At 38.4% G+C, this 12939-nt stretch overlaps 1 protein-coding gene across 16 annotated transcripts in view; it reads left to right on the top strand.

Moving 5' to 3' along the window:
• The window catches only part of PBRM1 (polybromo 1), a 69203-nt gene that overhangs the window by 27485 nt on the left and 28779 nt on the right, over positions 1-12939 (top strand). For all 16 annotated transcript variants that reach the window (XM_069812426.1, XM_069812436.1, XM_069812423.1 and 13 more), the window contains 7 exons: positions 3157-3298; positions 3885-3982; positions 7081-7357; positions 8453-8558; positions 9842-10484; positions 11364-11575; positions 12730-12915. In XM_069812426.1, coding sequence (XP_069668527.1) covers positions 3157-3298; positions 3885-3982; positions 7081-7357; positions 8453-8558; positions 9842-10484; positions 11364-11575; positions 12730-12915 — 1664 coding nt within the window. The remainder of the gene's footprint in view (positions 1-3156; positions 3299-3884; positions 3983-7080; positions 7358-8452; positions 8559-9841; positions 10485-11363; positions 11576-12729; positions 12916-12939) is intronic.

The raw sequence follows: 12939 nt of genomic DNA, 5'->3' as shown, positions 1-12939 counted from the left end.
ATTAAACAAGGAAATTACTTCTTGTTTTACATACTTAATTACCCTATGTGCCTTGACAAATTGGACTGTTCTTAAAGAATTCTGTTTTGAAAAAATTAAAACTCACTTTTGATGTTTTTGATAATTATGAGCTTATTAGTTGGGGGTTTTGATGCAAGGCTTTTAAGCCTTTCTATTCCATGTTTTCTTGAGTATTCTCTTAATGATGTGTTAGCTTCTGTAACACCAACAAGTGTTTATGTGCTGAAGTCCTGTAATTGCTTCTTGGACTACAAGAATTAATTACATACATTTTATTCTATAGATTTTGCTTTCTGTAACAGAGAGTGTTCAAATTAGCCGCAGAAGATGTAAGGTGACCTGTAGTGTTTGGTACCAGACAGTGGCAAGAGCATGAAATAGACTCATTGTTTACATCCTCAGTATTTATGAGCCTATGCATCATATGCTAGTGGTTTAGGGCAAAATAATCCTGAATTTAATGGGCTTTTTATTTTGTTTTTGACTTTTTTAATACCGGTCACATATTCCTTAACATATGCAAATAATTGTTGCTGGAGTTTTACAAGGTAGAAATGGGAGACTGACTTTGCCTTTTCTTCATGGCAATTTAACTGGTACCCAAACTCTTTTGCTTTTGGGCGTATGTGGTTTTGTTTGGTTTTTTTATTATTATTTGTATTTTTTACTAATCTAATGAAAACTATATTGGTATGTTTTGGGTTTGTGTGACGGTGTTTTGGTAGCAGGGGAGTGGGTTACCGGGGTGGCTCCTGTGAGAAGCTGCCAGAAGCTTCCCCAGCTCCATGTCGGACCCGTCTCTGGCCCAGGCCGACCCAGTCAGTGATGGTGGTAGCGCCTCTGGGAGAACAGATTTAAGGGGGGAAACCTGTAGTAAGTAGGGGATTGGAATGTGAGAGGAACCCCTCTGCAGACACCGAGGTCGGTGAAGAAGGAGGGGAGGAGGTGCGCCTGAGGAGGTGGATGCCCCCGCAGCCCGCGGTGAGGCGGCAGGCTGTCCCCCCAGCCCAGGAGGGGAGCGGGGGAGCAGAGGCCGCCCAAGATGGCCGTGACTCCATGGGAAAGCCCGCGCTGGAGCAGTCTGTGACTGAAGGAGTGCGGCCCATGGAAGGGACCCACACTGGAGCAGTTCGTGAAGAACTGCAGCCCGTGGGAAGGCCTCATGCTGGAGAAGTTTGTGGAGGACTGTCTCCAGTGGGAGGGACCCACGGTGGAGCAGGGGAAGAGTGTGAGGAGTCCTTCCTCTGAGGAGGAAGGAGCGGCAGAGTCAAGGTGTGAGGAACCGGCCCCCTGTGCCACTGGAGGGAGGAGGTGGAGAGAACCGGGAGTGGAGTTGAGGTGGGAAGGAGGGAGGGCTGAGGGGAAGCTGTTCTCAGGTTTGGTTTTACTTCCTAATATCCTTGTTTTGATTTGACTGGTAGTAAATTAAATTGATTTTGTTTTTTCCCCAAGTTGAGCCTGTTTTTTGCCCGTGACTGTAATTGGTGAGTGATCCTTCCCTGTCCATGTCTCAACCCACAAGCTTTTCTTCATGTTTTCTTCTCCCCATCCCACCATGGGGTGACGGGGAGCGAGCAAGCGGCCTCATGGTGCTTTGTTGCTGGCTAGGCTTAAACCACAACATGGTAACTCTCCTTTTTTTGGATTTGCAGAGTGAGTGAAGCTGACAGGAAAGCTTTTTGATTTTCTGTTGCTTCAGTTGGAAACATTAAAAATAATATAAAAAATAATGCATAAAGGTTTGCAAGATACTGATGTCTTGAAGTCTTAAAAAAGGTACATGAACCTAAAATGGTTCATTTTAAATGAGAATGGCAACAAGTAATTTTCTCCACATCTTACATTTAGGATATTCGTCCAAAATTGTTTTTCGCTTTTCTCATAATCATTGAGGACATACTAGTTCTTCAGATCTGAAAGAAATGAAAAAGAAATACGCTACATTTCAGTAAGGCGCATGCAGCTGCCATCCTGGCAATGTGCAGTTAGTTGGATGTTTCCTGCAAAATGTATTTCCATCATGACAGCTTTATAGACACATGTGCACTTCTCAGTAGTTTTTATAGCAGTTTCAACTCCGAGCCGTGTTTAATCCAGCTGTGACTTCCTCATCCTTAGTGACCAGTGAAGAGTCTGTTTAACCCAAGTTTAACATGGTTACTCTTTGTTCACTGGTTCAGCTGTAAGGTCACATTGGCAGGTAAGGTTTAGGACTAAAAGATACTGTATTAAATTTATTTTGTGGTAGTGCTTATGTTCCATCAGGCAGGTTTGCGTTCAGCTAGGTGCTGTGGAAACCAGACTAGGTTTAAAGGTGGTACATAACGGGTGGTTGTGACAAGCAAGCAGGCGAGGAAGGAGATGTGAAGGAGGATGACTGTGTTTTGCAGCTGTGATAGGGTTTGGTTTTTGTGTTGTTGCAGATTACTATATTCTGTTGTGTTTAATGAGGTGTTGGAAGGTTTAAAAAAGTTGGCTAGAACTTTAACCACTTGTGCAAGGAAATATGAGAAAACACATTCAGTTATTGTCAGACTTAGTGCACTGATTCATCTGTTTAGCATATGAAAAATGACTTTTTTGTTGTTAGTCCTCTTCTAACTGTTTTCACATGAAGTGCACTTTGTGGGTAGCACCAATCAACAGCCAGGTGGTTTTAAGAGAAGGCGAATATTGGAGGGGGTTTTAACATGAGAGGTGTTGCGCACTTTTGGTTCTCACTGAAGATGAGTGGGATTGGTGTGTAGGGAAGTCATGGCTGTGCGGAGCTAACCCGTCGCGTTGACGTCATACCCAGGACCTACAGGTCACAGCTGAGGTGTAGTGGAGTACTCTCAGCAGGTTGTGCTTCTGCCTCATCTGTACCACATCTCGTTTGAGTATGAAAACAGGACTTCAGTCTGCACAACTTTCAAGAGGGAAGCTTTCAGAATTATTAAAATCATTCTTTAAGAGGAGATATGTTTCCCTAATATAGTTACAATTGGAAGATGTTACTGCAGCATCAGAAAAAGAAGACACGTTCCTGTAATTAGAGCACTTTGGATATTGATTTATTGTGAAAATGAAGATGTTAAAGAACTCTTTTGCAATGTATAACTTGTGAAATATCTAACTGGTATTTCTCTTTTGCAGAACAAAACTGAAGAACCATGAATATGAAACTTTAGATCAGTTGGAGGCTGATCTGAACTTGATGTTTGAAAATGCCAAGCGCTACAATGTTCCCAATTCTGCCATCTATAAAAGAGTACTGAAAATGCAGCAGGTTATGCAGGTATGTGGAGTAGAACAATCAAAAGGATATAACTTCACATGTGAATTTATTTCCCCAATGAATATTCTTCCAAAATAATTTTTAACTAGACCTGTATTTGCAGTAGTATTTTCTTGCTTAGAGGGAAGTATGGGAATGAAGAGCATCGTAGGGTGATTTTTCTTCAGCACACCTGCTGCCTTCTGTGATTTCTTTTGGTCACTTTTATTCCTTACTATGACTCTTAACCCAATTAAGTTGTGAGAAAATTGATGATGTGGGGTTTTTTTTAGGGTTTGCAGGTAACTGGAGGATGCTAAAACACTTCAAATTTCATGAAGTATTCTAGCTAAGTGCTGCAGTCTGAAATGGCATTGTTTTCAAATTGGTTCCTCAAAAATTCTTCTGACAGTTAAAAATAATTATACTCCTATTTTATGTCGGCCAACTTATATTAAAGAAATCACTGGAAATGTTTTGATGGTGGTTTAGTCTCAAAACCCATAGCTGTATCTTTCTTTCTGCATCTGATCTGTTCTGATGTTTAATACTGTTCTGAAAATGTCCAGCAGTGAGTTTGGCTTCAGGGATTTGTTCTTTTTTTCAGGCAAAGAAGAAGGAGCTTGCTAGGAGAGATGACATTGAGGATGGGGACAGTATGATTTCTTCTGCTACATCTGATACTGGAAGTTCAAAAAGGAAAAGGTATGCACTTCTGTAGCTCCTGCTGACCATGACAGTGCTACATCTTTTATTTGCTAAAGAGACTATTAAGCCATGGTTTTTAGCCATTTGTGTAAGGATTTGTAATTGTGAAACTTAACCTCATTAAGTGTTCGTTCTAATTAATTCAAAACTATTTGCTGACTTTATTTTCCTTTTTTGGCCTATTAGTTGGCAGTTGTCAACATAACTTCAGTAAGTGGCATGGACACTGTAGTTGCACTGAATTAGGTGATTTTTGTCAGTGGATTTCAGGATTTTTATTTGTGTTTTATTTTTTTTAGCCTAGTGTGTGGACTGTCTTCACAGGTTGTTAGCAATTATTGCTTCTTTTCTACTACTTCTCCAGTATATGACTATTTATGTAGTTTGGATAGCAATTTCAGAATGTAATTAAAGTTAACACTATAGTTGAATAAATTTTTTGAAAGTTTATAGTATTACTGTACAAATATTTTTATTTGGTGAAGTCTCCTGGCATAAACATTTTCATTTTCCATGACCCGAACTCTGCTTGAGAAGTTTTCATCATTAGTGTTAGAGGATTGTTTCTCTCTCCCTTCTGAATTTGCACTCTTTGGTTACCTACCTGTCAGTGGCTGGGCTGAGGAGGATATCTGACAAATAGATAAACTGTATAATTTTTATAATGAGTATAACAGGTTGATTATTCTGGATACTGTAATGTAAACAAAATTCACAATTATTTAAAATATACTCTTTTTTAGTGAGCAATAATAATGATTTATGGAAAGCATTCTTTAACAATGATAGCTGTTGAGTAATTAATACTAGTGATGCGTTTCACTCCAACAAGGGATAGTTTCTCTAGTCTGCCTCATGGTATCATTTGAAATAAGTTCTGACTTCTGATAATATTATTGCAATAGTAGCAACTGCCAGTGTAAAACTGTAATTCAGGATCTTTCTTTGGTGTTGCTTATGACCTTCAGCTTCCTGTATTTTTAGTTCTTTTTTTGTCAAAGTAACAGCAGTTGTTGGGGGGAGGAAGGGAATGAAATGGAGCATCAGCAAAGACTCACTTAAGAGCAATCAAGTAAGTGCAACAATGTGTACTCAAACTATCTGCAGAGATAAAATGTTAACATGGACTTAGGTACTACAGTCTAGGGATGCTAGCAAGAAGAAAGGTGCTGAGTGGTGAGACCACAGTACCAAGTGAAGATCTGGAAGGAACAAATTGTAAAAATAGCTAGTTTTGTGATCTTCAGATTCAAAGAGAAGTACTAACCCAATCAAGTAAGTCAAACTGTCATCAGTGTCATTTAACCCTATGTGGTTTTTGATCACCTTGTGCAAGAGAATACTGAAATGCCTAAAAGAAAAAATCTGTCAGGCCTTGTCATCTCAGAACAGTAAAAGAGAAAAAGTTGTGTTCATCGATAAGGGAAATCAAAATTATTTTATTTTCCTCATGCCTGAAGAGAACCTGAAAATGCTTTTGATGTTGTCAGTTCAATACTTGTTATCAGTTTCACTTGCTGAATGATAGGAAGTAAAAGAAGATTGTAAATGCTGCTGATAGCAGAAGTGACGCACTGAGAGGAATTCCAAAATGTTGCTGAAAAAGGAAACTAATAACCCAGGCAACATTCATCCCATTGTGAAAATAATAGTGACACAAAAGAGAGTTGTTTGAATGTCCCCTTTTATGTCCCCCTTTATTGGCAGGCCTTTTACTATTTCTGCTTTGGTTTTGCTTTACCTACCTCCATTGAATTAAATGTTGAAACTTGGAAACATGTTGAAATGTGGAACTCAGAAGCATGTCTCTGTTCTAGCATTGCTCATCTGCTAGTATGAACCACTAATGGTTTCCAGCAGTGAAAATAATGCAGAAAAAAGTTTTTAACCTATAGAAGATACATTTTGAATTTTCTTACATGGTATGACATTAATTTTCATTACTTAATTTGCTGACCTCACCAAGGAGCAAGAGCTATCTGAGGCATGAGACTATGCTGGATTAGGTGTATTTTAAATGTAGGAGGAAAAGATCCAGATGATGGAAAATCTGTGATGCAGTTTGGTTTCTAGCAAGTTGTACAGTGATGTTTTGCATATTCTGCTAATGAAGATAGTTTTTGTTGTTGTTGTTGCCTTTACTGATAATATGGTGAAAGTTATAACTACTTGAATAAGTCTTACAGAGATTGCAGTTTGGAAGCTGGTTTAAAAGACTTTGTAGAAAGTGCATTTCTAAGAGTGCCACGGTATCTGAGCTGAGATGATACATTATTAGCATAAGCTTTCCTCTCCCTTACCTGATTAGCTTATAGATCCTGTAGTATATGTACAGGGAGCCATGTATAACTGTTTTCCTGATAAGCTGTGTCTTGGTTGTGCTGTCAGATTTCTTGAGACAACCATAATAGCTACACATAGGATGACTGTAAAGTTTGTGGTGATAGCATGTATGTAGCCATTTTCTACCTGGGTTTGCAGTTTTGGTGAACTTTATTGACTTGTAACTTTATTTGACTGTGGTTGACATATATTTAAGCAATTCAGAGCCTTCTTTCTACTACATTCTTGATGTCCTTATTTTCTTGTATCTGGTACTGAAGAAGGTACAGCATTATTCCAAGATAAATAGCTCAAGTCTTTGATATTCTGTATTCAGCAGAGGTAGTCATGAAGATACTGGCTGGGGGGTGTTTCACTGTTTGCACTAGATCTTGAGGTCTTGACTGATCTGTTTTCTCTGAAGCTGGAAAGTGCTTAGAGCTCCTTTTGACCTTTGCACTCTTGAAAACTAGTTATTTGGTTTATTCTGTAGAACACTTAAACTTCAAGGTGAATGAGAGAAAAATCATATCTTAAAGTTGGTTTTCTGTTTATTTAGCAGACTGCTGGTTACAATGCTGTCATTATTTGCAAGTGGACCTGTGTTTCTAGTACACTGTCTTAATGTTGAACTTCTCGTGTGTGTTTTTAGGTGGTTGTGGTTGTTTTTTCATGGTAGAGGATAATGTCATTTTGGTATTAGTATTGGAAGCGGGGAAAAGAGCCCCTGACATTTATTCTTTTCCTTTTCGTTCTTTTCCTTAATCTAACAGTAAAAAGAATATACGAAAGCAACGAATGAAGATTTTATACAATGCAGTTCTGGAAGCTCGAGAACCGGGCACAGGCAGACGGCTCTGTGATCTGTTTATGGTTAAGCCATCCAAAAAGGACTATCCAGACTATTATAAAATTATCTTGGAACCAATGGACTTGAAAATGATAGAACACAACATCCGCAATGATAAGTATGTAGGGGAAGAAGCCATGATTGAAGACATGAAGCTCATGTTCCGAAATGCAAGGCATTATAATGAAGAAGGCTCCCAGGTACTGTTTTGATTCTGCAGTCACACTTACTTTTCTGCTTCTTTGCAGACATGTAAGTTATGTTAGGATGCTTTAGCTTTGACTATTACTCACATTACTTATGATAATTGTTTATTGAACTAAAATAGAAATATGACTTTTTCCTTCTGCTGATGTTTTAAATTCTGTCTTCGTCTATAGTTGTATGAACATAAAATGCAACACTCTCCTTTGCGAAGGTTAGATTTATTTCCTGTTAGCTAAACTCCACTACAAAGAATGCCAGCTGAATGTTTCCTAGTATGTTTTTAAAAAATAAGCTGGTTATCAAATTCTCATTATTCATCCTCATTTAATCACATGAAGGTATTTGCACAGTGAATGGTCATCAGCATGTGATTTGGAGCTCAGAACCTCTAAGAAGGGATGTCTTAGTTGGAAAGAAAGCAGCTTTGTTTTCATGGAAGTGGAGAGTGTGGGAGATCAGACTAGAAGACCTGACTTGTTTAGCCTAGCAAAAGGAGTCTGAAAAGAATATGCTTTTCATCTACAAATATATGGTAGGGTGTTTCTATGTTGTGATGTTTCTCAGCCAGCAAGCGTGATGTCATGGAACAGAGTGGTGGTAAGAAACCTCCAGCTATTTCTAATGAGGAACTTGATCAGCTACTGTACAGGACTTTATGATGAAGTTGTGTTCACCGGGGTTGTATTCGAAGACCCAGGAGGACTGTTTGAGTCCTTTGTACCTTGATGGAATCACAATAGTTCAAGAGATCTTTCATTGCTCAGCAGAATGGTTTGATAAGGACGTTGCTAAGACAACTGCACCTTGCTGTTTTGTAGTCTTGGGAATAGAAATGCAGCTTAATTGGATAATTTATTCAGAGTGTTATCTCCCTAATTTAGATGGTGTTCATCAGTTCTGCTTACCTGTATAAGTCTATTAAAGGTGTACATTTGAGAAACAAGTCCTTCTTTTTAATCAAGTACTTGGTTTTGCATTCAGCTTTTTCAAACTAACATTTAAATGTTTCTAGGGGGCTAGTTCTAAACTAGTCTAAGCACAGTAAACCTTGTTTTGTTTTGTTTTTTGATTACTTTACTGATTAATAGGTGTACAATGATGCCCATATGCTGGAAAAGATCCTTAAAGAAAAAAGGAAAGAACTGGGACCCCTAGCTGAAGATGATGATGTTGCATCCCCTAAACTAAAACTAAGTAAGGCAACGTCGTACATTGCTATGTCTCATTTCAACACTTATGAAAGCCCAACAATACAGATTAAAAGATCTTCCTTTTAGAACAGAAGACATGATCTGCAAATTTACACTGACATGCAAAGTAGAATTATGTTTTCAAAATCACGACAGCAATGGTGTGTTTATATGTGCATATAATAGAATTTAGTTGTTGCATATAGCATTTTCTAGGAAAAGTAACTTAGAATGAAGAAAGAAAATGTAGGAATGGTTGGAATGACTGGCATTTAGTCATGTGGTGTTATCCAAATGTTAGATGTTGCATTATGTGCTCAGTAACACTTCATTAGCACACTTCATGTGTGCTGCTGGGTTTGCTTACAAGTAAGGTGCTTCTCAAACTGAGTAAAGCTCTTAATTTCCCTAGTCAAATGTCTGGGATTTCCACAGAATGATAAAAGAAATGTGAGCTTTTTTTGGAAAATTATTGAAAGCTATGAAATCACAGAAGTAAAATTTCCAACAATGTCTGTTTCTAGAGCTGTTGCCCTTACAAACTAGATTTGCTGCTACTCAAATCTTATGTCCCCTTAATATGTGTTCAGAACTTAGCAAAGTGAGAAGGATAAAATTGCACAGAAAAGCTTAAAGAAAATAACTGCACACAGCCCTCTTGAAAATAGAAATGTGCAGCTCCTAGATAACATACAGGTAGTAGAGAATTCACAGGCAGAGACTATACAGTACAGTAACAGATATCCTGAACTAAACAAAAAGCTAATCTGATTGATAATCCCATGGGAGGCCTTATTTTACATTTTACCTGTAATAATCCTCTCTAATTTGGCATAAACCTGTCATAAAGGAATCTGATAATATTTAGAACGCTTAATTTTAGTGATAGCGAAACCCCTGTGATGACTGGATTTTTAAGAGCTGTAGAGAGAAATTCATGTAGAGCTAGTAAGACCAAATTGAATTTAGAGGAGTTATTAATAACATTAAGTAGGAAAAGATGTTTTCCATGCTTTAGTCTGAAGAGACCTTTGCCAGGTAGACCACATAGTAACATATGATTCTCTGTTTGCCAAAAACAACATTTAAAAAAAATATTCATACAATTTTGAAAAATAAAGGAAGCTGCAGCTTGGAATGGGCTCCATGTTATGAGTCTTCTGGTCATACCATAAAGTGGTTCTTCAGTAAGCAATTCTCCGGTGCAAAGGAGATGGACAAAGAAGTGTGCAAGCTCTGTTTTTTGTAATGATTTTTTCTTTTTTTTTTTTTTTTTTGTCTGCTTAGGTAGAAAAAGTGGCATTTCTCCTAAAAAATCGAAATACATGACTCCAATGCAACAGAAATTGAATGAGGTGTATGAAGCAGTTAAGAATTACACGGATAAACGAGGCAGGCGACTGAGCGCCATCTTCTTGAGGCTGCCATCTCGGTCTGAACTTCCTGACTATTATGTAACCATTAAAAAGCCCGTTGACATGGAAAAGATCAGAAGCCATATGATGGCAAATAAATACCAGGATATTGATTCCATGGTAGAGGACTTTGTAATGATGTTCAATAATGCTTGCACATATAACGAGCCAGAATCTCTGATTTATAAAGATGCCCTGGTCCTGCATAAAGTTTTGCTTGAAACTCGGAGAGAAATAGAAGGAGATGAGGATTCTCATGTGCCCAATGTCACTTTGCTAATTCAGGAACTTATCCATAACCTTTTTGTATCAGTTATGAGCCACCAGGATGATGAGGGCAGATGCTACAGCGACTCCTTAGCTGAGATTCCTGCTGTTGATCCCAACTTCCCAAATAAACCTCCTCTGACTTTTGATATTATCCGAAAAAATGTTGAAAATAATCGCTATAGAAGATTGGACTTGTTCCAGGAGAATATGTTTGAGGTACTGGAGAGGGCAAGGAGAATGAATAGGTGAGCAAAGCCATATTTTTCAGGTATCCTTTGTCTTATCACATGAGTTTTGCATGTTAACGTTAGACAAAGGCTGTGGTTTTTTTAAGGTGTTTGCTTTCCTTGGTATGGGTGTTTAGAAAACTAAATCTTAAAAGCTCTATCAGGTCTTCAGTGGCATGTATGCTTTCATTTAAAAACAAGGAAAAAATTAGTTTTCTGCCATGAGATAATTTTGACATTAATCTTCCAAAGGTACACGACATGAAAACCAGGTTTGTGCTAACTTTCAGATTGAAAAAATGAAGAGGAGGAGCTGTTCACTAACTGCTTGACTGCTCCAACTCTTTTGGAGCAATCACAGTTGTATGAGTTATGGTAATATTGTGCAAAAACCGAACACTGGCAACTTCTTGCCATGTTTTACTTGAATAAGGTAGGGTACTTGGGGATGTGCAGGTGAGATCTTGACTCTGAAGGAGAGGAGGTAAAAAATTATATTAAAACATCTACTAACAGAAGCATGTGTAATTAAAATAAGTTAGTTTTGTTAATAATACTGTTATTACTTAAGTTTTCAGAAGTTAACAGATTGTAGAGGTCCAGTGGCAAGTACTTTTGGTTGCAACTAGTTACCTTTGATTTTTCTGATGTTTAGGACTGGCGTATACAAAAATATTGTTTTGGGTAAACTATAATACAAACTGAGAGCAGAGTAGCAGGTGGAGTATGGCTTGCTAGTGTCTGCTGCTGCTTATTATGAGTAAGCACAGAAATCTGTTGGTAGAGTGAAGCTTTAGTTTTTATCATTAAGTGTGGCAATTGATGTGTATGTGTTTAGGATCCTGTTTGACTCTCCGCAAACTATGTTTCTGCCCTGTTGTACGTATTTTTGTACAGGACTGATTCAGAGATTTACGAGGATGCGGTTGAACTTCAGCAGTTCTTTATTAAAATTCGAGATGAACTTTGTAAGAACGGAGAGATTCTTCTGTCACCCGCTCTCAGCTATACCACCAAGCATCTTCACAACGATGTAGAAAAGGAAAAGAAGGAAAAGCTGCCCAAAGAAATAGAGGAGGATAAGCTCAAAAGAGAGGAAGAGAAGAGAGGTAGCTTCTTTCTTTTCATTAATTTTAAATGTATTAATTGAAAAATGTACCTATGCATATGATGTATGCTCTGCTGTTGCTGCAGCTTTGCCTACTGAAGGGGCCTTAATAGTCTAGTTGTCCAGCAAGGGTCTAGTATTTTAAAGTTGTTAGAGATTTATTTTATTTTGATCCTTATCAACCAGGCCAGATGGCTTTTAAGAAGGAGATTTAGGTAGATATTAACCTATGTAAACTCTTTAATCGGAGCACATTGGGGTACCAGTAGTCTTATTTCAAGGATATTATAAAAGAAAACAATAGTTTTTTACTATAGCTTTCTGCTGATAATAAACTTAATGACTGTTCCAATTGACTTTTGGTCATTTCCTTTTTGACAAATACTGATTTCTTGATGTGCTGATGGAGTTGTCTGTGATCATACTTCTAACACTGCTAAAGAAATGGTATTTAAGTAAGCCTGTTGTGTTTCTTACTTGGCTACTGTGAGTGTGAAGAGGAATGGGCTTGCACTATCTTGTAGAGCAAGAAACCTACTGTGAAGGTACTTTGTGTTTCATAGCTCCTGGCCATTACTGTCCATATAATCATTATGGAGTATGTCTAAGGGGATGAATAAAGCTCTCTGATTGCCCCTTTCCACATATGGGAGCAGAGCTGTTAGCTCTTTGTCCTTGAATTGTCTTTCTAACGTGGTTCATCTTCCCACATAGCACTGATGTCAGCAGCAGTAAAATCTAGTTGCTCCAACCAGGCTCAGTATTATAAAGGGACAACAGCTGTGATGCCCTTCTTCTGTCTTCCTTTGAGAGCTAAAAACCTCAAAGAAAGCAAACCATGTCTTTCTGAAGGCTTCTGAGCTCAGTGCTGTCATTGAGTTCCTCTTCACTTACTGGGAGGGCTCAGTAAAATTCAAGTGAAGAAGGGAAACCCAACCTTCAGCAGCACCGGTAGCAGAAAGGCTAGCAGCACAAAACACACTTAAACCCTTCCTTCACGATGGAAGTCAGCGATAGAGGGATGCATCAGGTATTATGTGTTTCTGCATATGGCACTTCTGCACTCAGCAAAGGGTGAGGGTGTTCGTATCAGTAATCTTGGCTAACGTGGAAATGTGGCACTGCTAACATCTATTTTTCCCTTCTTGAAATAAGAAGCTGAAAAGAGTGAAGATTCTTCTGGATCAGCTGGGCTGTCAAGCTTGCATCGGACCTACAGCCAGGATTGCAGCTTCAAGAACAGCATGTACCATGTAGGAGATTATGTGTACGTTGAGCCTGCTGAAGCCAACTTGCAACCTCACATAGTCTGTATTGAGAGGCTGTGGGAAGATTCAGCTGGTAAGGATGCCTTTGCTATAGGAA

Source organism: Haliaeetus albicilla, chromosome 24 (assembly GCF_947461875.1).
Source record: "Haliaeetus albicilla chromosome 24, bHalAlb1.1, whole genome shotgun sequence".
Lineage (NCBI taxonomy): Eukaryota > Metazoa > Chordata > Aves > Accipitriformes > Accipitridae > Haliaeetus > Haliaeetus albicilla.
The sequence above is the reverse complement of the archived record's forward strand: the minus strand, read 5'-3'. Positions and strand labels throughout refer to the sequence as shown.